At 42.9% G+C, this 26,962-nt stretch overlaps 1 protein-coding gene across 11 annotated transcripts in view; it reads right to left on the bottom strand.

The window, feature by feature from the left end:
• LOC109874533 (obscurin) overlaps nucleotides 1-26,962 on the bottom strand; it is a 134,593-nt gene that overhangs the window by 30,455 nt on the left and 77,176 nt on the right. For 2 of the 11 annotated variants that reach the window (XM_031809833.1, XM_031809834.1), the window contains exons 25-43: nucleotides 25,876-26,145; nucleotides 25,408-25,674; nucleotides 21,914-22,180; nucleotides 21,483-21,749; nucleotides 20,438-20,704; nucleotides 19,349-19,615; nucleotides 18,629-18,895; nucleotides 13,104-13,370; nucleotides 12,610-12,876; nucleotides 12,164-12,430; nucleotides 11,357-11,626; nucleotides 10,422-10,685; nucleotides 7,801-8,079; nucleotides 7,074-7,331; nucleotides 6,542-6,808; nucleotides 5,780-6,055; nucleotides 2,229-2,495; nucleotides 1,313-1,588; nucleotides 763-1,035 (exon numbers count right to left, since the gene is read on the bottom strand). In XM_031809833.1, the coding sequence (XP_031665693.1) occupies nucleotides 763-1,035; nucleotides 1,313-1,588; nucleotides 2,229-2,495; nucleotides 5,780-6,055; nucleotides 6,542-6,808; nucleotides 7,074-7,331; nucleotides 7,801-8,079; nucleotides 10,422-10,685; nucleotides 11,357-11,626; nucleotides 12,164-12,430; nucleotides 12,610-12,876; nucleotides 13,104-13,370; nucleotides 18,629-18,895; nucleotides 19,349-19,615; nucleotides 20,438-20,704; nucleotides 21,483-21,749; nucleotides 21,914-22,180; nucleotides 25,408-25,674; nucleotides 25,876-26,145 (5,103 nt within the window). Of the gene's footprint in view, nucleotides 1-762; nucleotides 1,036-1,312; nucleotides 1,589-2,228; nucleotides 2,496-5,779; nucleotides 6,056-6,541; nucleotides 6,809-7,073; nucleotides 7,332-7,800; nucleotides 8,080-10,421; nucleotides 10,686-11,356; nucleotides 11,627-12,163; nucleotides 12,431-12,609; nucleotides 12,877-13,103; nucleotides 13,371-14,795; nucleotides 14,874-15,573; nucleotides 15,661-16,816; nucleotides 16,910-17,130; nucleotides 17,233-17,921; nucleotides 17,997-18,628; nucleotides 18,896-19,348; nucleotides 19,616-20,437; nucleotides 20,705-21,482; nucleotides 21,750-21,913; nucleotides 22,181-25,407; nucleotides 25,675-25,875; nucleotides 26,146-26,962 lie in introns of all 11 variants that reach the window. The other 9 variants (XM_031809839.1, XM_031809841.1, XM_031809840.1 and 6 more) reach the window with 9 other exon arrangements.

Here is a 26,962-nt window from a genome sequence, read left to right as displayed (position 1 = left end):
GATTTAACAGTTTTTACAGTCATGTTCTTAATGGGTACATGCTTAGTAACTGGAATAAGAAATGTCATAAATGTGTCAAGTGCAGCGTCTGGTTACTCTTTATTACAAACCACAGACCAGCAAATATTCTTTACATAATCCACATGAAAATCACTACAAAACTTGTATGACCTCTTATACACTATATTAGCCCCAGCCTTTGGAACTTTGGTTTTCCTAGACATGGCTACTAAATTGTGATCACTACATCTGATGAATTTGGACACTGCCTTCAAGCTCATTTCTGCAGTATTAGTAAAGATATCAACAATACATGTTGATGATTTAATTCCTGTGCTGTTTATAACTACCCTGGTAGGTTGACTGATAACCTGAACCAGGGTGCAGGCACTGGTTACAGTTTGAAACTTTTTCTTAAGTGGGTAGCTTGATGAAAGCCAGTCAATATTTAAATTACACAGAAAATGTACCTCTGTTGATATCACATACATTATCAAGCATTTCACACGTTATCCAGATACTGATGTTTGCACTTGGTGGTCTATAGGAGCTTCCCACCAGAATGGGCTTTAGGTGAGGCAGATTAACCTGTAGCCATATAACTTCAACAGTATTTAACATGAACAGGAATGTGGTTCTGAATGTAGACCACAACACCAGAGAATAGGAGAAAGAGAGACGAATGGATCTAACAGAATTGAGAATCACTTCCCTGGAGAACGCTTCTATTATTGATTCCAAAATGGCTGTTTAGACACTTACTGATGATGGTGAGCTTGGCCATGGAGATGGCGTCCCTGGCAGCGAAGGTGATCTCCTGTGGTGGCATGGCTGGTGCCTGTCTAAGCACCAGGTGGTAGGAGCAGCCGTCAGCCCTCATGCCCCAGGTGTCATCAGCCTTTAGCTCGGATCCGTTAGAGTACCAGGCTACCTCCGCCTCAGGCACAGGCTCAGTCAGCATGCAGCTGAACTCTAGAGTCTCTCCCACCACAGCTACCTTATCCTCCAGACCACTCACCACATCCAGCTGCCAGCCTACTCACACAAAATCCATGTCATATAATGCCTAACAAACTCAAGACTTACAGTACTGTTACATATACAGAAACTAATGCTAGTCTCGGTTCCTATAGCAATTGCAGGCAGATTTTCCTAATTTTCATCTGTAGTATGTTATTTCCACCAGTAGACCAGGCCTAAGACTTACGCTTCCAGAAAAAACAGGAACTAACAAACATAAGGGGATATTAACTGGGGTGACTAATTGACAAACAAACATACTAAAAGTTGGACATTAATTGGGGTGACACACCTTTGACGTTGAGCATGGCGGAGGTTGTTGCGGTGCCGGCTTGGAAAGTAACTTTGCAGCTGTCTCCAACGTGCAGATCCTTGAGCAGCAAGAGGTGGCGGCGTCCATTTTCGAAGGACACGATCTCCGTTGTGGGCGACTCCTTCACCGGCTTGCCCCCAATCAGCCAGTGGCAGTCTTTGATCTCGCAACGAGAGATAGAGCACTCGAATAGGGCCTCCCCGCCATCAATGGTGTCCATGTTCTCCAAGCCTTGTAGGATTTCAATGGGTTTGGCTGTATGGGTGGAGAGGGGAGCAGGGAGAGGGCAGTTTACTGTAAAATAATAGCTGTGACTGAGAGGGGAGAATGTGTCATAAGACAACCTTTTGTGGGGTTTTCAGGTTCACGGTGGCCTGTAGGTCAAGTGGATTTTTTATGCTTGACACTTGCTGCTATTCAAGCGGAACCTCACAATGAAAACCTGCTAAAACTGCTGGACACACACACACACATACACACAATGCATGAAATGACCTGCCAGGGACGTCAATGCAGTCTTTGGTGAGTCTTACAATGCTTTGTCTTACAATGCTTTGTTTTCTTACAATGCTTTTGCCCCATTTTCACATTAGGGCCATGAGTTTTTCCTGTGCATGAGAAACAAGGGCCCTATTTGACCATGAGAAACAAGGGCCCTATTTGATCAGAGTTTTTCCTGATCAGGTCTCATGGTTTAGAAGTCATGTACATTTATCATTTAGCCTTGCCTGCTAAAGAGGGGTGGGGGAAAAGATGGTATAAATTAAAGGATAAAAAAATACCTACTTTAAATCGCTATCTGCTGTTCATAATTGAAAATAACAACGAACATTTTTACAAGTTCAGTGGAAGGGTAGAATAGCAAGGTGCTCTTTCCAAATGGAGAGACGCTCACCTTCCACCTCCAGTAAGGCAACCACACAGGTCCCCTCTGCCTCACAGGAGTATCTCCCCCTGTCCTCAGTGGACACGTGTCTAATGTACAAGCGAGCCACGGTCCAGTCCTGCTCCACTACCACCCTCTGGCCGTCAGGCTGCAATGGCCGACCATCTCTCTTCCACTGGGCCTGGACCGGCCGGGAGTACTGGCAGATGAACTCAGCCGGCTTGTCCTGAGCCACCCGCAGGTCCTGCATCTCGCTCACCACCTCTACTGTGGGGTCTGAGAGTGGGGGCAGGGGTCATATGACAAGGTCATCATGACTGACATGCACTCTCTCGGCATGCCAAAGAACAATACCTGGGCTTTATAAACACCCCAGTACACCTTGGAGTATTTTGATGTATATTACTTTGAATTGAGTTAACTTTATTGTTCCCCAAGGGGGAAATTTGATACATGTTTTGAGTTGTTGGTGGTATCAGAGGTGGCTTAGTATTTTAGTATGCTTTGTGTGCTGCTGTGGCAAGCCCTTAGAGTTGCCTTGATTAACAGTATATCTTATGGATGCAGCACTCCGTGGCCAAATATACAGTTAGATACAGTATGTGAATGTCTACTTATCCGTGACAGATGATTTTGTTACTCCAAACTGAAGGGGGAGTGAAAAGCCCAATCTCCTCAAGAGGCAGGGGGAGTTAGACACAACTACTGCCCACTAACCAACCAATGAGAAAGGGGAGATATGCCAGTGGGTGGATAGATATGCCAGACTGACAGGGCAGAGGTAGGAAGGGTTAGAGAGTTTCAGTGCTTGCAGGCTAGGGGCGGTGCAGTGCAGGGTGGAGGTGAAGCGAAGAGTGAGAGTAAGTAAGGGAAAGTGGCAGGCCAGGGTGGATGGGTGGAGCAGTACTGCCCTACACTGTAATTTCCAGCTACTTATGATTCTATAGGTTGACATACAACAACAGCAAAGCTTGTTTACAGGTAAAATCTGTCCCACTGTACCAATTGAACTGCATCAAAACTAAGTTCATAAAATACACAGTGCACACATGATTTCTTAATCACTACCTGTGTGCACACATCACTTATTATCAGCAATCATACATCCCACATACTGCCACAAAATAGATGACATAATGACATAATATGTCATCTATTTCAATGTGAATACACTACAGTAGGCAGATATGATTTATTTCTATAATTGTTGGATAAGATTAGAGTGGATGATTCTTAGAACAATACTTGAAGCTGCAATATGTTCATTTTTGGTTGACTCGAGCAAATTTACGTATAAATGTGAGTTATAGATCTGTCATTCTCATTGAAAGCAAGTCTAAGAAGTGGTATATCTGTTGTATGTGCACTATTTCTATTCTTACCGTTCTTAAGTTTAGTTTTTGCATCTTTTACTTTCGGTTTTGTAAAACCAGCTTCAAACATATTATTTTTGGTTATTGAACATGTATTTCAAAGCGCTTTGGATGGTACAATGATTCTCTACACACAAACTGAAATTAGGCGAACTATTCACATTTTTGCAACCAGGAATGGCGGTGCGATTTCTGCATATTCCACCTTTAATCATCAAAATATGTCCGCCAGTCCTAATCTATTACAACTAGATATTCTGTAAACCACAACTGTTAGGTACCATTTGCCATTATTAGCTAAAAATATAGATACACAATGGAACTATGGGTGTGAAACCTCATTGGATAACATTGCTCTTGCTCCATATTACTAAGAAACTGGTGGAAACATCCTCTACTGCTGCACCATCTTGTATGTTTTGGTCTTATCAAAAGCATGCAGCATGAAAACTCTCATTCTAACTATTAGTGAAATGACTCAAATGTATGCTCATGCATGGAAGCATGCATGGATGAGGCACAAAAATACCTTAGCTACTGAACTAGTCATTCCCACTACTGAATCAGGGAGCTTTGAACTCTTGAGGACACTGTCATAATACTGTCAAGATTAACATTAGCCTTGGACAGTAAGTGTGCAAATAGTAGTCTACTCTCCATGTGGTGGAAATGCTCTGGTGGTCACTTGGAGATAAATACCATAATTGAATATTATGTCTAATCTATTATGTCTAAAAAAGTATTTAGTCAGCCACCAATTGTGTAAGTTCTCCCAATTAAAAAGATGAGAGAGGCCTGTAATTATCATCATAGGTACACTTCAACTATGACAGACAAAATGAGATAAAAAAAGAGCTGTCAAAGGACACCAGAAACAAAATTGTAGACCTGCACCAGGCTGGGAAGACTGAATCTGCAATAGGTAAGCAGCTTGGTTTGAAGAAATCAACTGTGGGAGCAATTATTAGGAAATGGAAGACATACAAGACCACTGATAATCTCCCTTGATCTGGGGCTCCACGCAAGATCTCACCCCGTGGGGTCAAAATGATCACAAGAACGGTGAGCAAAAATCCCAGAACCACACGGGGGGACCTAGTGAATGACCTGCAGAGAGCTGGGACCAAAGTAAGAAAGCCTACCATCAGTAACATACTACGCCGCCAGGGACTCAAATCCTGCAGTGCCAGACGTGTCCCCCTGCTTAAGCCAGTACATGTCCAGGCCCATCTGAAGTTTGCTAGAGAGCATTTGGATGATCCAGAAGAAGATTGGGAGAATGTCATATGGTCAGATGAAACCAAAATATAACTTTTTGGTAAAAACTCAACTCATCGTGTTTGGAGGACAAAGAATGCTGAGTTGCATCCAAAGAACACCATACCTACTGTGAAGCATGGGGGTGTAAACATCATTTTGGGGCTGTTTTTCTGCAAAGGGACCAGGATGACTGATCCGTGTAAAGGAAAGAATGAGTGGGGCCATGTATCGTGAGATTTTGAGTGAAAACCTCCTTCCATCAGCAAGGGCATTGAAGATTAAACGTGGCTGGGTCTTTCAGCATGACAATGATCCCAAACACACCGCCTGGGCAACGAAGGAGTGGCTTCGTAAGAAGCATTTCAAGGTCCTGGAGTGGCCTAGCCAGTCTCCAGATCTCAACCCCATAGAAAATCTTTGGAGGGAGTTGAAAGTCTGTGTTGCCCAGCAACAGCCCCAAAACATCACTGCTCTAGAGGAGATCTGCATGGAGGAATGGGCCAAAATACCAGCAACAGTGTGTGAAAACCTTGTGAAGACTTACAGAAAACATTTGACCTCTGTCATTGCCAACAAAGGGTATATAACAAAGTATTGATATAAACTTTTGTTATTGACCAAATACTTATTTTCCACCATAATTTGCAAATAAATTCATTAAAAATCCTACAATGTGATTTTCTGGATTTTTTTTCTCATTTTGTCTGCCATAGTTGAAGTGTACCTAAGATGAAAATTACAGGCCTCTCTCATCTTTTTAAGTGGGAGAACTTGCACAACTGGTGGCTGACTAAATACTATTTTGCCCCACTGTATGTATGTTGAGTATTATTAGCATTGATGCTGCAAGGTCTGGAGAACACAGCTGGAACTTTAGAAGTCACTCTCCTCCTCCTCTCAATCCCTCTAGTTCCTCCTCCCTGATACCTTTAACTAAGAGCTTGGCGTAGGACACCAGGCTGCAGGCTTTGAACGTGACGGTGCCCGAGGCATCCGGGGCCAGGTCCTTTAGGGTGAGGGTGTGGACGTGGCCCTGGCTCAGCCCTATCTCGCTGGAGGGGCTGTCCTGGAGAAGGGTCCCGTCCAGCCACCACTGCACCTCCCCAGGCCTCACACCGCGGGACAGCTGGCAGGAGAAGGTGGCCCACTCGCCCAAAAAGACATCGGTGCTCTTTAGACCACACACTATGAGGACTTCTGCCTCTGCAGAGTAGTGGAGATACAGTCAGACACTCAGCTACTGCCACTCACAGTCACACAACTCACCTCTAACACTCACAATGCCAACCTATGGGATAATAAAGATTACTTCGACCTTAACCTGGTCTCATTTCTCATTTAAACTGACTTTAAGAGGGCAAAAATCCTTGTTCACTTCATTGGGTTAATTATTCCCTATGTTCCATGATACAATATACATTTTGTTCAACTAAATGTTAACCATCTGTTTTCAATCAAGACTGGAAACTGTCTATGTTAACAAATAAATCTTACATCTTTTTAATTTACAATTACATCCTATAACTGATAATCTTTCATTTGCTGAAAAACATACAATAGCCTTTGTGGTTTCAACAAGTGTATCATAAACTGTTAGGAATTCATTCCTTGATCCTAGAGAAATGAAGAAAAAAAACAACACAGAAATGAACCCTTTCAGGGACAGATGGTGTAGTTGTGACATGATACCTTGTACTGCCACCGACGCCGTGGTGAGCTGGTCTCCAGCATCGCAGGTGTAGTAGCCATTGTCCTCTGGCTCCAGGTTACGAATGCAGAGCTCCTGAACGCAGCCCTCCTGCCTCATCTCATACTTCTTACCAGCCTGGAGGACCATGCCTCCCTTCCTCCACTCCACTTGAGTGCACGCCTTGGAGAGCTCACAGCGCAGAGTGATATCATCGCCTTCCTTGGCTTCCTTGTTCTTCAGCTCCTTCTGGAAGAATGCTGGGGCACCTGGTGGAAGTAGGAGACATGACATCAGTGTCGGACAATAGAAGATGTGTAGACGATGGTGGCATGGTGGACAGGGGCGTAAGATGGCTCTGTTGTATGTTGACGGAAGACTGGGTGCCTGATAGTTTGTAGAAGGCAAGCAAGTTAAGAACAGTATTGTGGGGGAACTCATCCTGAGCCTTCAATTTTAGGAGACTATTTTCTAGTACCCATTAGATGCAGTGTAGAGGGTCCAAACTTTTCAAGCGGCAGCATCATTCTTTACCTTCCACAGTCAATGTGACGGTGCACTGCGCATCCCCGGTATCGCAGCAGTAATTTCCAGAGTCCTCCATCTCCAGGTTGTGGATACGGAGCTGCATGAGAGCTCCATTCTTCCGCAGGTCGTACTTGAGGCCTGCTTTGATGTCAACATCATTCCTGCTCCAGTTGATAGTGGCCGTGGGGTCGGAGACGGTGCAGGACAGGGTGACTGTCTCACCCTCCAAGGCCACTGTGTCATGAGGCTTCTCTAGGATTAAGACTGTAGATATGGGAAATCCCAAGCTAAGTACATACAGTGTAATGCACTTTGAGTGTCAGATGTCATGCATGTCAAACTTGTATGGTATTTCTATGGGCAGTGTTTAAAGTGGCTCTTTTTCCACAGGTCTACAATGCCGCCAATGTTAACCATAAAGACTATGTCCATTAGGCGTGAATCACTGAATTGATATTCAAATTGATACTGAAGTTAGCAAAGTGATATGTTTATGTCACTGACAACCATCTTGTTGTCAACTTCATTTCATAGTATCTTTAAAGACAAAGATGCTATAAAAAGAAAAGCCAGGAGGATGGCCAACACACGTTTACAGAAAGGTTAGAATGGAATGGATGATGGTGCACAGCAGATGAACAGAGGTTGTTCCAATGCTGTTTGATGGAAGATATAGATGGAGGGGTGAGGACTAGATGGCCATCTTTAACATCTCCGTTAACATCTCCATTACCTTTGGGCTTCTCTTCCACCAGTAGGCATGCGACGGTCTTCTCTTCGCCCACCACAAACGCCACGTCCCCTGACTCATCAGTGGTGACCATCTGCAGTGTCAGCCGGTGCACCCGGCCCTGGAAGGTCATCTGGTTCAGGTCGTTGTTTTGGAGGAGGTTATCCCCTAGCCACCACTCTCCATTGGTTACGCCCTCCTGGGACAACTCACACGCAAAGACAGCATCCTGCCCGGTGGTCACTGTGATGTCGTGCAGCTCCCGAGTGATGCGTACAGACTCTGGAGGTGAATGAATGTGACGATGGGGGAGTGAGAGATTTAAAGGATCCTGGGGTCAAGGTTTCCCAGGGGATTCATTCAGGTGAAACACTCAACATTAGAGCACCAACATTGGTATCCCGATTTAAAAGTGAGTTCTATAGAGGATGGACACTTGCACTCCAGGAGACACCATGGATATTAGTGAAACTCTTTCTGCCAACTCAATGTTTAGGCCTTCTCATTGAAAGTGTACAATATTACGCAAAACACACTTTCACTTCCTACGTAATGACTAACGTGTAGGAAGGTACTGTAGACATATGTATATGCAAGAAGTGATCTCTGACACAATAGCTTAATATAGGTCTGATTATGAAAACAAAACCAACATGCCGTAGTCCCCAACATGGCAAATAGACTGTGGTTCAAACATAAAAACACACATTGATTAATGAAACCTACATTTCATGATCAACAAACATTTTATTATTAACTCGACAACTATGCTTACTCAGATTATACCTCTAAAACTGGTTGCTGTAGAGCCACGACTACATAGAGCTATGACTACATGGAACTCTATACCACATCAAGTAACTGATGCAAGCAGTAGAATTAGATTTTTTTTTAAATGATCAAAATACACCTTATGGAACAGCGGGGACTGTGAAGAGACACACACAGGCACAGACACATGCATACACACACACGATAACATACGCACTAGACAGTGCAGTCGGAAAGTATTCAGACCCCTTGACTTTTTCCACATTTTGTTATGTTACAGCCTTGTTCAAAATTGGATAATTATTATATTTGTTTTATATAAATCTGCACACAATACCCCATAATGACAAAGTGAAAACAGGTTTTTATACATTTTTGCAAATGTATTAAAAATAAAAACATAAATACCATATTTACATAAGTATTCAGACCCTTTGCTATGAGACTAGAAATTGAGCTCAGGTGCATCCTGTTTCCATTGATCATCCTTGAGATGTTTCTGCAACTTGATTGTTCACCTGTGATAATTTCAATTGATTGGACATGATTTGGAAAGGCACACACTTGTCTATATAAAGTCCCACAGTTGACAGTGTATGTCAGAGCAAAACCCAAGGGCCTTGGTCAGGGAGGTGACCAAGACCCTGATGGTCACTCTGACAGAGCTCCAGAATTCTTCCGTGGAGATGGGAGAACCTTCCAGAAGGACAACCATCTCTACAGCACTACACCTATCAGCCCTTTATGGTAGTGTGCCCAGACGGAAGCCACTCCTCAGTAAAAGGCACATGACAGCACACTCGGAGTTTGCCAAAAGGCACCTAAAGGACTCTGACCATGAGAAATAAGATTCTCTTGTCTGATGAAACCAAGATTGAACTCTTTGGCCTGAATGCCAAGCATCACGTCTGGAGGAAACCTGGCACCATCCCCACGGTCAAGCATGGTGGTGGCAGCATCATGCTGTGGAGATGTTTTTCAGCGGTAGGGACTGGGAGACTAGTCAGGATTGAGGGAAAGATGAATTTAGCAAAGTACACAGAGATCCTTGATGAAAGCCTGCTCCAGAGCACTCAGGACCTCAGACTGGGGTGAAGGTTCACCTTCTAACAAGACAACGAACCTAAGCACACAACCAAGACAACACAGGAGTGGCTTCGGGAACAAGTCTCTGAATGTCCTTGAGTGGCCCATTCAGAACCCGGGCAACTCTGGAAAGACCTGAAAATAGCTGTGCAGTGACGCAGAGCTTGAGAGGATATGCAGAAAAGAATGGAAGAAACTCCCCAAATATAGGTGTGCAAAGCTTGTAGCGTCACACCCAAGAAGACTCAAGGCTGTAATCATTGCCAAAGGTGCTTCAACAAAGTACTAGTAAAAGGACTGAATACTTATGTAAATCTGATATTTATTGTTATAAATTTGAACATTTTCAAAAAATCTGTTTTGATTTGTCATTCTGTGTTATTGTGTGTAGATTGATGAGGGAAAATGTAATGTAATAGTTTTTAGAATAAGGCTGTAACATAACAAAATGTGGAAAAGGCAAAGGGTCTGAATACTTTCCCGAATGCACTGTACATACACATGGTACAGCTACATGTTGTAGATATGTGGTAGTAGAGTAGTGGCCTGAGGGTACACACTTAATGTGTTGTGAAATCTTTTGTGGATGTATTGTTATGTTTTTAGAATTGTATAACTGCCTTAATTCTGTTGGACTCCAGGAAGAGTTGCTGCTGCCTTGGCATTAAGATGGAAATTCTTAGTCCGTTGGCACACTGAATGAAAGCAGACGATAATGTAGAGTCACAGCAAACGAGAGACCGATGTGAATACAGACGCTCCATTACCTTTGACTTTCAGGGTAGCCGTGCTCTGCTTATCCCCAGTATCGCAGGTGTACTCTCCAGCATCCTCGACCTTCAGCTTGTGAACCATCAGGATGTAGGTAGAACCTGTGTGCTCCATGGAATACTTCTCCCCCTGGGTGAGGAGCACGGAGCCCCTTCTCCATGTCACCTTGCCCTCAACACTGATCTCACAGGTCAGGGAGACACTGCCCCCCTCAACTGCTTCCTGGCTCTCCAGCTCCTTCTTGAACACCACAGGGGCCCCTGGGGGGACACAGCAAGATAGATACAGACCAGGTTAAAATTGATGGAGACATTACCTGGTTTAGGGAGTGGACACGGACGGGATGGACATCCAATATCTTGAAAGGAAACATTCAACATTTAACAACAACATATAAAAGCATTTGCTGAACAGACATTAACCACTGCAGGTTTCAAATAGCAAATGACAAAAATGGGGGGATTTCTTGTTTCTTGCTATGTTGTAATGTGAGAGAAATTAACAAGTGGCCTACCAATGGCATGCACTGCTATAATAATCGATCTCCACAACAAGATGAACATGAATTGAGAGATCTATTATTGATAAGAGAAGATAAAAGACATAAAGAATCTATGAAAGAATGGACAGAATGGCTCCAAGTATTGCGGTACAATGGAAAAGGGTTAGGTCTAGTAAAAGTCAGTGATTAGCATCATACATATATTATATAACCCCTTACCTCAGACTATACAGTATATGTACCCTTTACCTTGGACGTTCGGGGTATAAAACGGATTTGGAATGGACAGAATGAATCCTGGTATTGGGGTACATTGGGAGAAGGTTGGGGCTGATTACCAGCAGATGTATCTCTTACCTCAGACTATGTACAGTATATGACTATATACTGTATATTCCTAACCTTGGACTATGTATATGCACCCCTTACCTCCGACGGTCAGGCTGGCGGTGGAGGTATGGTGGCCCACTGTGAAAGCGACTGTGGCCGAGTCGGCCTGGGTGACCCCCCTGAGGGTGAGGCTGTGCACCTTGCCTTGGCTGCAGATCAGATTCATTTCATTGTTCTGCAGAGGGACATCCGCAAGCTTCCACTGGACCTCCTTGGCATCCTCGTGGGACAGATGGCACTCAAAGTGAACGTCCTCCCCCTCGCGCACCGAGCAGCTGTTCAAGACCTTCACTATGGTCACCTCCAGCTCTGTTTTAAAAAGCCAGTTATGTGTTACTGCTTAGATGCGAATCTCACTCTAAGGGAGCACTAGTGTCTATATGGGTGTACATGGTTAGATTACAACAGAAAAAAGGCACCTAACCATACACACTCAATACAATTACAATACAGAGACAACTGTCAAGACATAAGGTTGCTCCTGTCAAGACAGAAGAAGTGGAAGTGTGAGACAGATCATTGTCCTTAACAGCAGAGCACTCGGGTGGAATGGTTATGAAGGTAGAAGTGCAGAGGAAGGTGTGTGAAGGATATGAAAGACATAGGAAGCAGTAGGTGAATCAGGAAATGGATGAAGCTCCCAACAAGCTTTACTTCTGTGCTCTTTAGGCCTTTGGTCCTCTAAAGCCTTGTGTGATATTAGTCTTGTGGGACTCAGGATGGAAAGCGGTGGTAGGGATAGAGTGAATTAAAAGAGAGGTGCCATGATTCAAGAGGTGTGCAGAGAGAGAGAGTGGTTGAAAAGAATGTCAGAAGACAGTAGCAGACTTTCATCTTGTCCCCTACCCTGTACAGTGAGCATGGATGAGGTCTTCTGGTAACCCGTGTCACAGATATACTCCCCAGAGTCAGCCCCTTGTAGGTTATAGATGATAAGCTTCACTATGGCACCTTCCTGTTTCAGCTGATACTTGTTGTTAGACTCCAAGACCCTGTCGCCCCGGCTCCAAACAACGCTGGCCCCAGGATTTGTGATCTCACAGCGGAGGATGGCGATCTCACCTGCGTCCCACTCTAGATCCTGTAGTCGGGTTTTGAAGTAAACAGGCAGGGCTGTGGAAAGCAAGAGGGGGGATAGGAACGATGTAGGTTGGGAGAGGTAAGATAGAGAAACTTTTAGAGGGCAGAATTGTGCCTCCAAACCACAAAATATGTATAAAACGTGGGAAGGATTCATTTTCTTTCCCGACAGCATACACAGCTAAAACCATAAGAGTTTTCTTTCAGCCTACCCTTCACAGAAAGGTTTGCTGTGGTTTTCCGGTCGCCACTGTCACAAGTATAGCTGCCTGAGTCTTCAGGGTCTAAGCTGTGGATGACTAGTCTGGCGCTGTGTCCTTCCTGGACGATTTCATACTTGGCACAGGGGCAGAGACCCACCTCCCCCTTTGTCCATTCTACAGGGACTCCAGGTTTAGAGAGCTCACAGTGCAGGGTAACACTGCCCCCTTCCTCAGCCTCCTGGCTCTGCAGATCTTTGGTGAATACGACTGGGAAAGCTGACAAATCAAAATCGCAAAATATTAATTATAAGCCTACACATAATAAATGGTAGGCATTATTCCAACTGTTTTGTTGGATTACCTATTTTTTACTAACTATTTATTGCATTTCAGTTAATACATGTGGTTCAATACAGGTGATTCAGATCAATTTATCATAAATCAAGGTGATATTTTCTGTGTTAGTGAAGAATTAGGCTGCAGTGAAAAGGTCATCATCCTACCATTGACTTTCAGGTATGCTGAGCTCTCTAGGTCTCCAGTGCTGCAGTGGTAGTTTCCTGTGTCTTCAGGTTTCAAATCACAGATTTGCAGTTTCACACTGCAATCTTCCTGCTTCATCTGGTACTTTTCTCCAGACTTTATAACCTGTGTTCCCTTCTTCCATTCGACAGGGAGCCCAGGTTTAGAGAGCTCACAGTGTAGGGTAACACTGCCCCCCTCCTCAACCTCCTGGCTCTCAAGATCGTGTTTGAATGTGGCTGGAAGAGCTGAGAAATAAAGGGTTAAAAATATCTTCATCCACTGTCACAATGCCTCAAAAAGAGACATTGCAAACCCATATGGTATTAGCAACTAGAAGATGATCCCACTGGGATGGTGTCTCTACGTATGTTAAACACTTTCAATGACCATTAATGTAGGCACTCTTCTCTGGTTGGTGTCCATCCGTCCTGGCCAGCAGTTTAAACAAATATTTGAGTGTGTGACCCACCACCACATTGAAAGTGAGATTTGAACTACTCTGGGTTTACACATAACCAAGGTTATGTACAGGACTGCATGAACAATCCTGGTCTCTGCCTAAATTCAATATTTTGTACGCAGAATACACCTGGAATATTATGATCCAACTACAACAAGGAATCTACATCAAGGAGACTCCAGCAAGGTCAACAAAAGACAATCAAGTTAAGACCTATAGTAGATCCCCATTTAAGGGCAAGGAGACTTGTAATACATTACAACTGCAAGCTCCATGGCAGCATTATACAAGAATAGACTGCAAAAGAAAGCTCCTCTTTTCCCACCATGGGCTTCTACCACTGTCTTCTCCTCCTTTTCAGTCTCTGGTTTTGGCTGGACTGGAGCAACTGGTGTCTCCACAACTACAGTACAAACATGAACAATCTGTTGAATATATCTTCATTATAACATCAACTTTAAAATTGTGCACCTAAGCGAACCAGACAGAAGCAAACAAAGCCCAATGTCCACGGAGCTTCAAATCTTACCCATTCAAATGGCAACCATCATTGTAGCCTACTTTCTTTCCACTACCATTTAGAAGCATGGCAAAGTATGCAGACAAAACAATACTTGTAGCAAAATCTACTGAATATATTGTCAATAAAGAATGTACTTCGTCGAGGTAAGGATGAAAAGGACAGGAACTATATCAGATAGCCTAAAGTACAAGATGAATAACTTTTGCATTTCAAAAAATGCACGTGCAAACCTGATGGAAGCAAACCATGTCCAAAGTCAATTATTTTTTATCCATTCATACAAACAATGACCGATGTACTGAACTTAAGAATGACAAACGAATCTCCTCTCTCTTTGGTCTCTTGTTTCTGAGGCTCTAGTTTAAGGGTGACTGCAGGAACTGGAGGTTTCTCTACTGTGGTACAGTAATACACTTGATAAGATCCTCAACACCTCTTAAGAGAACAGCCTGACAAACCAGCCGAAGCCACAAGATAAGGGAAGCTAGCTGAAGGGCTACAGAAAGACTATGTGACATAACTTGCCTTCAGAAAGAATATATCCACACTGTTCACCACATACAGTACAACTTGAATCAAGAGCAAAGATCCAAGCTTTCTGAGTCTACATTGAGAAACACAGTATGATGTGACAGACAAGGCACAGGTAGGAGCTTAACAGACAACAGCCAGCTCATATTTTCCTACCAGAGGCTCCTACTACTGTCTTCATCTCTACTGTCTCCTTCCCGGGTTCCAGTTTGGGAGCGGCAGGAGGCTTCACGGCTATGACAAAACATCAAAGCCGGTATATGATTTAACTCCCCAATGTCATACAACAAAAAGTATTTAAACAGACAAACTGCCATTACATCCCTTTGAGTGAAGGGCAACCATCATACATGACACAGACTAATAAGGACCACACAAGATAAAGCAGAGACCCAAAAATGTGCCACACAATGTGAAAGCCACAAATGATGTCCAATTGAACGGATAAAGAGCAGTAGTATTTAAATTGATATGACAGACTTGCCACAGGTATGAGCTTAACAGGCAAAAGATAGCTGATCTTCTCTACTACTGACTTATTTTCTACTGTCTCCTCCTGTGGTTCCAGTTTGAGGGCGGCAGGAGCAGCAGGCTTCTTGGCTGTAGCAAAACACTGAAATAACTACCCGTATATAATTTAACTTCATCGTCTGTCTAGTAAGCAGAAAGCTCAACCAAAAGCATGAACATGAATTCCCAACGTCATGCAACAGTCTTCAAAGAGAGAAACAGACAGTGACACAGACTGCCAATACATTGTCCTTCACTTGCAGTGTAGGCTAAGACTAAACAGAAGAAGCTTACAGGACACACTAACAGGATCACAAGGTGAAGCAGAAACCCCAAAATTAGCCATACAATGCTAAAGCCACAAATGACGTTCGCTTGAACAGACTGACCAAAGAGCAGCAGTCCCAAAACAAAAAGTACCCACCCTGAGCGTCTGCAACAGTCTTATTTTCTACGGTCTCCTCCTTCTGGAGCTCCGGTTTGGGGGTGGCAGGGGCAGCAGGCTTAAAGGCTATAACAAAACACCAAAATGACTATAATCACCCCCAAAATTTGCCACACAATACTAAAGCCACGAAGGATGTTTGCTTGAAGTTGAACAGATAGGCCAAAGAGCAGCCGTATTTGAATTGATGTGACCAACTACCCACAGGTATGAGTTGAAAAGACAACAGATAGCTCATCTTTCCTACCAGGGGCTTCTACGATCTTATTTTCTACAACAGGCTTAGAGACTATGACAAAACATCAAGATGACTACCAGAAAACACTGAGTAGAAAAAACATTAGGAACACCCTCCTAATATTGATTTGGACCCCTTTTGCCCTCAGAACAACCTCAATTCTTCGAGGCGTGGACTCTACAAGGTATCGAAAGCGTTCCATAGGGATGCTGGCCCCTGTTGACTCCAATGCTTCCCACAGTTGTGTCAAGTTGACTGGATGTCCTTTAGGTGGTGGACCATTCTTGATACACAAGAGAAACTGTTGTTTCTCAGGCAGCGTTGTAGTTCTTGAAACACTCAAACCAGTGCTCCTGGTACCTACAACCACAACCCGTTCAAAGTCATTTCAATATTTTGTCTTGCCCATTCACCCTCTGAATGGCACACATACACAAAACATGCTCAGTTGTCGCAAGGCTTAAAAATCTCTTTAACCTGTCTCCTTCCCTTCATCTACACTGATTGAAGTGGATTTAACAGGTGACATCAATAAGGGATCATAGCTTTCACCTGGATTCACCTGGTCAGTCTATGTCATGGAAAGAGCAGGTGTCCTTAATGTTTTGGACAGTCAGTGTATAACTGAACTTCATCAGTTGTCTAGAAAGCAGAAAACTCAATAACACGCGTGACAGCATGAACATGAATTCATATTACGTCATATAACTAAACGTCTTTATAACAGACACACACTACCATTAAAACCGAGGGAAAACCAAGCAAAAACATATTATTATTACATAACTACATTATTACATATTTGTGTCAAGTAAGATAATACTGAGAGGATCACAGGTTGAAACACAGATGAACTACTGCTTGTTGGCCTATCTGACTGAAACTATTGACCAGATAAAACAACATAATTACATACAGCAACACCAGAATACAATTGATTTTTTAAATTGCTGTGACAGACAACAGATAGTTCATCTTTCCTACCAGAGGCTTCTACTACGGTCTTCTTCTCTAATGTCTCCTTCTGGGGATCCGTTTTGGGGGTGGCAGGAGCAATAGGGGTCGCTGGCTCTGAGACTATGACAAAACACCATAATAACTAAACATTCTTTAACTTTACTTCAACAAGTAACCAGAAATGTTATCTACTGCATTCTTTTCTACGGTCTCCTTCTGGGGCTCTGGTTTAGGGCCGGCAGGAACAGCAGGCTTCACAGATATAGCAGAAATCAGAATACCTCAATATTCTACAACTTCCAGAATGAGCTCAACAGAGAACATATATTATCTTTTCCTACCATGGGCTTCGACTACTGTCTTCCTTTCTACTGTCTCTTTCTGGGCCTCTTTGGTCTCCTGCTGCTTTTGGGTCTCCTGTTGTTTGTGAGTGACTGGAGGAGCTGGGGGTTTAAACATTTCACTTTAGATCCAACTCTGAGCTGAGTATGCTCACAAAAGCATGCCCTCAAAGGGAAGCAGAGAATCCAAAACAATGTCAGGCTGCTCAAAGCTAAGGTGACAATTGTGCACAGACAAGGTTTACATACACATACAAAACATAGTTGCAACCTGGTTAAGGGTTACTTCTTGACAGATTAACAACAAACTACATCTGGCTAATGAGAATGGTCAGTGCTAACCAGAATCCTCGGGACGTCCCTGTCCTAAACCTAAACCCTAACCCCTAGCCTTAACCACAACCATAACCCTTACCTAACCCTAACCTTAAACCTTACCTTAACCATTTTCAATTTCATCTTCAATGGTGTAGGGATGTTCCAAGGATCCCGGAGAGCACTGACCTAGGTAATACACTTGTGTTCCCCGTGGACCGGCTCGTACATAAAGCATCCCCCATTCAGGCTGCAAAGGCATACTTTTCCTCCTTAACAAGCTTTAATGGTGAGCCGCCCTTTGTATATTTGTACTGTCCTAATTTAACCACAAATTTACACCAACATTTTCTGATTTTCCGACAATTTAGGATGTTGCACACCGCATTCAGCCAAGACATAGGCAATACAGACATACCATAAAGACAGAGAATCAAGCAGTAAACCAAACTGTTACTCTCCTTGTCCTTCCCTACCTTCTTCCTTTTTGGCCTTCTCCTTCTGGGGCTCCTCCTGTTTGGGAGTTACTGGAGGAGCTGAATACTTCAGAGCTGCCGTAAAACATGCAACTTAGAATATAAAACCTCATAACCAAACCTTTTATGACAAGACTGACCATAACAGAAAAACAGCCAACAGAGGGACGCATCATACAAACTGCCAACAAAGGATGTACCACACAAGTCTCAAATAAATACATGATAACTGTGAACACCAGAAGCAATGAGACAAAGCCTTCCGAACATGTGGACTGACTGCTCAATTTCCTTTCTAAGCACAACAAACAGTGGCACAAACAAACCACAAGAAACTTCAAGTATAGCCACATATGCACTGACTGTAAAAGGACAACGAATACTATCAGCATCATCACCGACATCATCAACAGGACGAAGAAGCAGGACAAACTGCGCAGATGACAAGTTAAAGCAGACAGAAAAACTGTTCTCCATGTACGCTCCCCTTCCTACCTTGACCCAGTTTGGTCTCCTGCGTCAGAGGCTCTTGATAACCCTAACCCTAACTGTAACCTTGGAAAGCAGTTTCTTATCAACATATCGTTTATTGATAGAATGACCATCTGTAGCACATCTACAGATAGAAAATCCGGACCATCCAAATATAGTTTTACCAAACATAATTAGTGACAAAGGCACATCTAAATGTATTAACTCTCTCCTACCCTTAATCTTGAGACTGGCTGTAGTCTTCTGTTCTCCACACACACAGCTGTAGTCTCCACTGTCCTCAGGTACTACTTTGCTGATCAGGAGCTCACTCACAGATTCTTTCTGCTTCATCTGGTACTTTTCTCCAGACTTCAGCACCTGTGTTCCCTTCCTCCATTCTACATGAACTCCAGGTTTAGAGAGCTCACAGTGCAGGGTAACACTGCCCCCTTCCTCAGCCTCCTGCCTCTGCAGTTTATATTTGAAGGTCACAGGTTGGGCTGAAAGTCATTCATGGTTTAGTTACGAATGACGACAGTTAACAACCAAAAACTAAAGTCATCCTCACATAGTCAATGAAACACACTCAAAGCAATAAATGGAACTAAACAGTACTAAAACATTTACATAAACAACAATATAACTCCTGGAATCAAAGCGATATAAACAACGATACACTGACGTAACACTGAAGCAAAGTATCCTTAGACACAAAGACAAAACACAGAGAGACAGACATAACATGGCATTTCACAAAACATGATGAAGTTAACCAACAAATGGACGTCATAATTGACAATTACCGAATACAGATATATTTAAAACCAAAAGTAATCTGCTTGACAATTCACTGAAATTCCATTTGAAATATTACCTACAATTGATCAGAACGTCAGAAGAACACAACAATTATACAGTACTGTAAATAGTTATAACATAGATCGTCCCCCTACCCTTAATTTTGAGACTGGCTGTAGTCTTCTGTTCTCCACACACACAGCTGTAGTCTCCACTGTCCTCAGGTACTACTTTGCTGATCAGGAGCTCACTCACAGATTCTTTCTGCTTCATCTGGTACTTTTCTCCAGACTTCAGCACCTGTGTTCCCTTCCTCCATTCTACATGGACTCCAGGTTTAGAGAGCTCACAGTGCAGTGTAACACTGCTCCCTTCCTCAGCCTTCTGGCTCTCCAGCTTGTGTTTGAAGGTCACAGGTTGGGCTGGGGATTCAGATGAAACCATATAAAATACACTGAAAAACAATAACCACTGATATGAGGCAATCAGACATGAGTTCATCCTCTAAAATCATGAGAATGGCACAGTTCAGAAAGCAGATACTTGAATAATGAAACCAAACACAGAAACAGAGACAGAATGATCAACAGCACACAAAGACTAACAACATGATAATCAACACAATGAAGACAGACAGACTACAAAGATCAAGCTGGACAGAGACAGTTAAGACACAGAGACAGATAAGACACAGAGACAGATGAGACACAGAGTCAATAAAGACACAGAGACAGATGAGACACAGAGACAGATGAGACACAGAGACAGATTAGTCACAGAGACAGATAAGACACAGAGACATATAAGACACAGACAGATGAGACACAGAGACAAATAAGACAGAGAAAGATGAGACACAGAGACAAATAAGACAGATACAGATAAGACACAGTCAAATAAGTCACAGAGACAGATAAGACACAGAGACAGATGAGGCACAGAGACAGATGAGACATTGAGAGAGTAATAGTAAAATGGGAACATTTCTCAGCTTAAGCACTAGATTTTCAGACAATTCAGAACTTCCTGCTGACAATGAATAATTAAATATACAAAATTCATCAAAGCCAAGTTGACAACTACGCCAACTCAACACAAATCAGAGCCGTTATACCAAACCAACTTCTTTAAAATATTCTGCTGAATCACACTTGAAACTTTGATAACGACAGTGACAAAGACAATACAGAACATCTTCAGCAGAAAATAAAGTAGCTATTTAATGACACCAATCTGTCCCCTACCCTTAATCTTGAGACTGGCTGTAGTCTTCTGTTCTCCACACACACAGCTGTAGTCTCCACTGTCCTCAGGTACTACTTTGCTGATCAGGAGCTCACTCACAGATTCTTTCTGCTTCATCTGGTACTTTTCTCCAGACTTCAGCACCTGTGTTCCCTTCCTCCATTCTACATGGACTCCAGGTTTAGAGAGCTCACAGTGCAGTGTAACACTGCCTCCTTCCTCAGCCTCCTGGCTCGCCAGTTTGTGTTTGAATGTAACAGGTTGGGCTGTGGATTCAAATTAAACCATATAAAATACACTGAAACACAATAACCACTGATATGAGGCAATCAGATATGAGTTCATCCAATAAAATCATGAGAATGGCACAGTTCAGAAAGCAGATACTTGAATAATGAAACCAAACACAGAAACAGAGACAGAATGATCAACAGCACACAAAGACTAACAACATGATAATCAACACAAGGAAGACAGACAGACTACAAAGATCAAGCTGGACAGTGACAGTTAAGACACAGAGACAGATAAGACACAGAGAAAGACGAGACACAGAGACAGTTAAGACACAGAGACAGATAAGACACAGAGACAGATGAGACACAGAGACAGTTAAGACACAGCACCAAGATAAGACAGAGAGACAGATGAGACACAGAGACAGTTAAGACACAGAGACAAATAAGACAGAGAAAGATGAGACACAGAGAGAGATAAGACACAGAGACAGATGAGACACAGAGACAGATAAGACATTGAGAGAGTAATAGTAAAATGGGAACATTTCTCAGCTTAAGCACTAGATTTTCAGACAATTCAGAACTTCCTGCTGACAATGAATCATTAAATGTACAAAATTCATCAAAGCCAAGTTGACAACTACGCCAACTCAACACAAATCAGAGCCGTTATACCAAACCAACTTCTTTAAAATATTCTGCTGAATCACACTTGAAACTTTGATAACGACAGTGACAAAGACAATATAGAACATCTTCAGCGGAACATAAAGTAGCTATTTAATGACACCAATCTGCCCCCTACCCTTAATCTTGAGACTGGCTGTAGTCTTCTGTTCTCCACACACACAGCTGTAGTCTCCACTGTCCTCAGGTACTACTTTGTTGATCAGGAGCTCACTCACAGATTCTTTCTGCTTCATCTGGTACTTTTCTCCAGACTTCAGCACCTGTGTTCCCTTCCTCCATTCTACATGGACTCCAGGTTTAGAGAGCTCACAGTGCAGGGTAACACTATCCCCTTCCTCAGCCTCCTGGCTCGCCAGTTTGTGTTTGAAGGTCACAGGTAACGCTGACAAACAATTGATTTAAATAGGAAATTATTCTGTATATACAGTCCACTAACTACACACATTTTTGCTTCCAACACATGAACTTACACATATCAATTAAGACTGACTCCTTGTAAACAAGACCTCCCCAACATTCCCATTGACCAAGAACATGTACCCATACCATTGACGTTTATAGTCGCTGTGGTCCTCTGATCTCCACACTCACAGGAGTACTCTCCACTGTCTTCAACCTTCAGATGTTTTATCTGAAGCTCACAGCAGGCATCTTTTTGCTTAATCTCATATTTGTTTCCAGCTTTGAGATTCTCAGTGCCTTTCTTCCACTGAACCTTGGCTCCAGGTTTGGCTAACACACAGCAGAGAGTAGCATTCTCTCCTTCCGTGGCCTGCTGGTTCTTCAGTTTCTGTGTAAAGCTGGCAGGCAAGGCTGGAAAAAGATGAACATGCCCAACTTCATTAAAAAGTAGGCTAAATCATTTTCTTTGCAATCTTCAGTTGTAATGGAAGGGCATAAGAATCTAAATTGTGGAGAAGAATGGGTAGTGGACAATGATTCCGATGCTTTTATTTCTGTCCTTTGGAACCTAAATATGATTCCAATGATTGGGTTGTTCAATGAAACAGATGACTTGTTAACTGAAGATAGTTATCAAACCAGTACATGGAATGAACATGGTGTTCACAACTGGTCACCACCACAAAATGAAATCCTTCCAAAGTGCACAAAGGATCAGCAGCATACAGAGAAATACATTTGTGGAGCTTTTGTATCACTTATGCAGCATAGCTTTGCATTGAGGCACACATCTGTACATGAACAATATTCAGAATAGTTTCAAGATAGGAATAATGTCTTAGTTTATGACCCTGCAGTATTTTCCAAGACACAATAGAAACATTGTCCAAACCTTTGATGTAAAACTGAGCCTATAAGGTAAAAAAAATAAGCTGTTCTTGCCATAATATGGACTTGGTCTTTTACCAAATAGGTCTATCTTCTGTATACTACCCCTACCCTGTCATATCACAACTGACTGGCTCAATTGCATTAAGAAGTAAAGAAATTCCACAAATTAACAAGGCACACCTGTTAATTGAAATGCATTCCAGGTGACTACCTCATGAAGCTGGTTGAGATAATGCCAAGAGTTTGTAAATCTGTCATCAAGGCAAAGGGTGGCTACTTTGAAGAATATCAAATATAAAATATATTTCGATTTGTTCAACACTTTTTTGGGGTTTCATCATGATTCCATATGTGTTATTTTATAGTTTTGATGTCTTCACTATTATTATACAATATAGAAAATAGTACAAATAAAGAAAAACTTTAAATGAGTAGGTGTGTGGAAACTTTTGACTGGTATTGTACTGTATATATATATTTTTTTACATAGACATTTGTTAACTGTCTAGGTAGAGTGAGCAAATAAACTGGACAACTAAGAATCTACGGATCAGGGATGCCTCTATTCATCAAGTATGCATCCTTTAAGAATCAAATCTTTCGGTCTTTATTCTTTTACCTGCATCATGGATTCAAATACATCATGCACTTCCCATGAGGATTGGAGACCCAAAGACGAGAGAATGATTAAAACCTCTCTGGGATATGTGGGACGCTAGTGCAGAGCGCCAAATTCAAATAAATTACTATAAAAATTTAACTTTCATGAAATCACACATGCAATACACCAAATTAAAGCAACACTTGTTGTAAATCCAGCCAACATGTCAGATTTCAAAAAGGCTTTACGGCGAAAGCAAATGATGCTATTATCTGAGGACAGCACCCCAGCAAACAAACACAGACAATCATATTTCAACCCTCCAGGCGCGACACAAAATGCAGAAATAAAGATATAATTCATGCCTTACCTTTGACGAGCTTCTTCTGTTGGCACTCCAGTATGTCCCATAAACATCACAAATGGTCCTTTTGTTCGATTAATTCAGTCGATATATATCCAAAATGTCCATTTATTTGGAGCGTTTGATCCAGAAAAACACAGGTTCTAACTCGCACAAATTGGCTCAATACCGGAGGAAAACAAAAACCTGACCTGAAAAGCTGACCTGCTTTTCAGGTCAGGCGCCTCTATCAAAGAGTACACTTCTCTCTACCCTCGTTCTGAACAGTGCTACTTCTTCATTTCTCAAAGGAAAAACCTCAACCAATTCCTAAAGACTGTTGACATCCAGTGGAAGCAATAGGAACTGCAGGAAAGTCCCTTAGAAATCTGGATTCCCAATGAAACACCATTGAAAAGAGAGTGACCTCAAAAGAAAAATCTGAATGGTTTGTCCTCGGGGTTTCACCCGCCAAATAAGTTCTGTTATACTCACAGACATGATTCAATCAGTTTTAGAAACTTCAGAGTGTTTTCCATCTAGATCTACTAATAATATGCATGTCTTAGCTTCTGAGCCTGAGTAGCAGGCAGTTAACTTTGGACATGCTTTTCACCTGGATGTGAAAATACTGCCCCCTATCCCAAAGAAGTTTTAACAAGACCAAAACAGACCGATACAGAATGGTTGACTGAGATCGAAGACACCAGCGGTGGTCACTTATGAAATTTGATAAATTGTGCATTTCACAATGCACACTGCAACGACGAGTCTAGATGAACGTTAAAAGTCAAGCAAGTATCATTTTGTTTTCAGAGAAACTGAAAAAGAGGGCAAATGCAGTGATGCACTTCCATCTCTGGTATCTACTGGAGCTGTAGACCTACAATAGATATAGATACAGTATTATGGGGGAGAGGTGGATTGTTATGAGGGTTCCCAGCCCCCTCTAGCTCACATATAATTTGAACCATGGACCCGGCCATGGGAGTTACCTTTGATCATTAGCGAAGCGTACACTCTCTTATCCCCAACCACCACAGAGATTGCGCCTGAATCCATAGGGGTCAGCTCCCTCATGGTGAGGGAGTGGAAACCCCCCTGAGGTACCTGGATCTCATTGAGGGGGCTGGGCTGCAGGGGTTTGGTTTAGGCACCACCGCACCTGATGGGTCAGGTCAGGCGGGCTTACAAGGCACCTAAACATGGCAGAGTCCCCCTCAAAACACTCAACGTCCTGGGGTGACTCTACTATGAGCACTGTCTGACCTGGATGGAACACATCCAGGTCAAATGCTGCTCTGAGCATAATGTATTTCTTGTTCACCAACCAGCATGGGAATAGACAGTAAGAAGGAATGATCTCCCAAATGTTTAAAAATGAAGCAAAGCAAAGGGACATGAATTACGCTCAGTCAATACTGTTGCATCGTATGAATGTTGCAATAATCGGCATGTCTGCTCAAGAAGACAAGCAGGGGAGTCAATCTTACTAGATGTCACAATGTCAGCTCTGATACACCCCAACCAAACTATGACTCATATGACCTCAAGTAATATTCAAGTTCTGATCTTTAAACGTTGGCAGAGGTCAATCACATCACTCACAAAACATTTTCAGGAAAGAATCCAAATTCTCAACACGAATTCAAAGCTCTGTGCCCTGCTATGCACAGCAGTCAGCACGTCAGCAAAGCTCTTTCATTTACAGCGGGTGTAATTACTAAATAAAAAAGTTATTAACATATTAATGTGCAACACCATAATTTCAGACAAAGACACATATATAGGCCAAGGTCTTACCTTTGACTGTCACCTTAGCCGTCATCTTGGCGGTGCCCACGTCACAGGTGTAAGTTCCGCTGTCTTTCTCCTCCAGCTGTTTAATGGTAAGTGTGAGAACGGTCTCCTTTTGGGTCATCTCGCAGCGTCCCCCGGCCTTCAGCTCTATGCCTCCCTTGGACCAGGTGGCCTTGGAGGCAGGCTGGGCCGTCTCACACTGTAGGGTCACTGAACCCTTTTCTTCCGCCTCACTGTCCTTCAACTCCTTGGTGAACTTGTGGACTGGCTCTGAGGAAAGGGACATTCCGGTAGGAGCACAGCAGAAGGCATTGAGGTAGGAGAGGCAGCGCTATTATTTAGTGTTATTTAACATTAAAAATGAGTCATAGTTGAAAAGTGGTAGTTCACGGTCAATGATACCTGAATATCCAGTAAACAAGAACCGTTAAACAACTGAAGGTGTCTGTAAAAGGAACTTGTCAGACTTACCTTTGATCACCAGCTTGGCCTTGGTAGTGGCTCCTCCGATGACCTCACAACTATATTCTCCAGAGTCCTGGACAGTGACGCTGCGGACGGTCAACTTCATGACCTTCTCCTCTTTGCTGATGTTATACTTCTCACTCTTCCTGATGTCCTTCCCATCCTTGGCCCACTGGACGGTGGTGCTGGTCTGTGTGACCTCACAGGTAAACACAGCATCCTCCCCTGAGACAACGCTGACGCTCTGCAGCTCCCGTGACACAGATTGAGCTTTGCCTGAAATAAAGGACATTTATATTACCTTTGTTTTAATTCTGAGGATGGCTCAATTCCCTTCCAATTACAGAAACAAGCTCAGAAATTGGTTAATTTTATTAATTTCTCCCAATGGTCTACATATCCAATTTAAAATGATAACCTCAGGGATCAGTTGATCGACGTTTCAAAACAATGAATGCTAAAAGCCCTGCAGATTGATGTTAGAGCCTCAACTGGTACAGATGTCTGACCTTCAACAGCTAGGGTAGTCTTGGAGTTCAGGTTCTTGATGTTGAAAATCACCTCACCAGTATCGGCTGGTGTCACGTCCTTGATAACCAGCATGTGTTTGCAACTTGTACTGGAGACCTGGAAGCGTCCTCCATTTGCCACAGTCTGGCCATTCAAGGTCCAGGCACACTTGTCAGTGCTCTCCCATGATAGAATACACTGAAAGCTACATGTCTCTCCCTCCATCGCCTCCACAGACTTCAACTGCTTGGTGATACTTGTGCTCAGGTCTACGTAAAGGTTGGGGAGAGGATCTTTGTTTCAAGGACCTGATGCCAAAATTGCTGTAGAGGCTTCAGCGCACTATACTCATTTGTTCGCAAGTTATGCTGCTTCGTCAAACACACCTCTCACAGTGACCTTTGACTTGGAAAGCTCAGTTCCCAGGTCACATCTGTAATCACATGCGTCTTGCTTGGTAACGGCTATGACGATCAGACCCCGGCTTTGACGTACTTAGGCCCAGCTTTCAGGACCGTACCATCTTTCCTTCAGGTGGGTGAGACCCTGGGCTTGGATGCCTCACACGTCAGGGTGATCATAC

Source organism: Oncorhynchus kisutch, linkage group LG30 (assembly GCF_002021735.2).
Source record: "Oncorhynchus kisutch isolate 150728-3 linkage group LG30, Okis_V2, whole genome shotgun sequence".
NCBI lineage: Eukaryota > Metazoa > Chordata > Actinopteri > Salmoniformes > Salmonidae > Oncorhynchus > Oncorhynchus kisutch.
The sequence above is the reverse complement of the archived record's forward strand: the minus strand, read 5'-3'. Positions and strand labels throughout refer to the sequence as shown.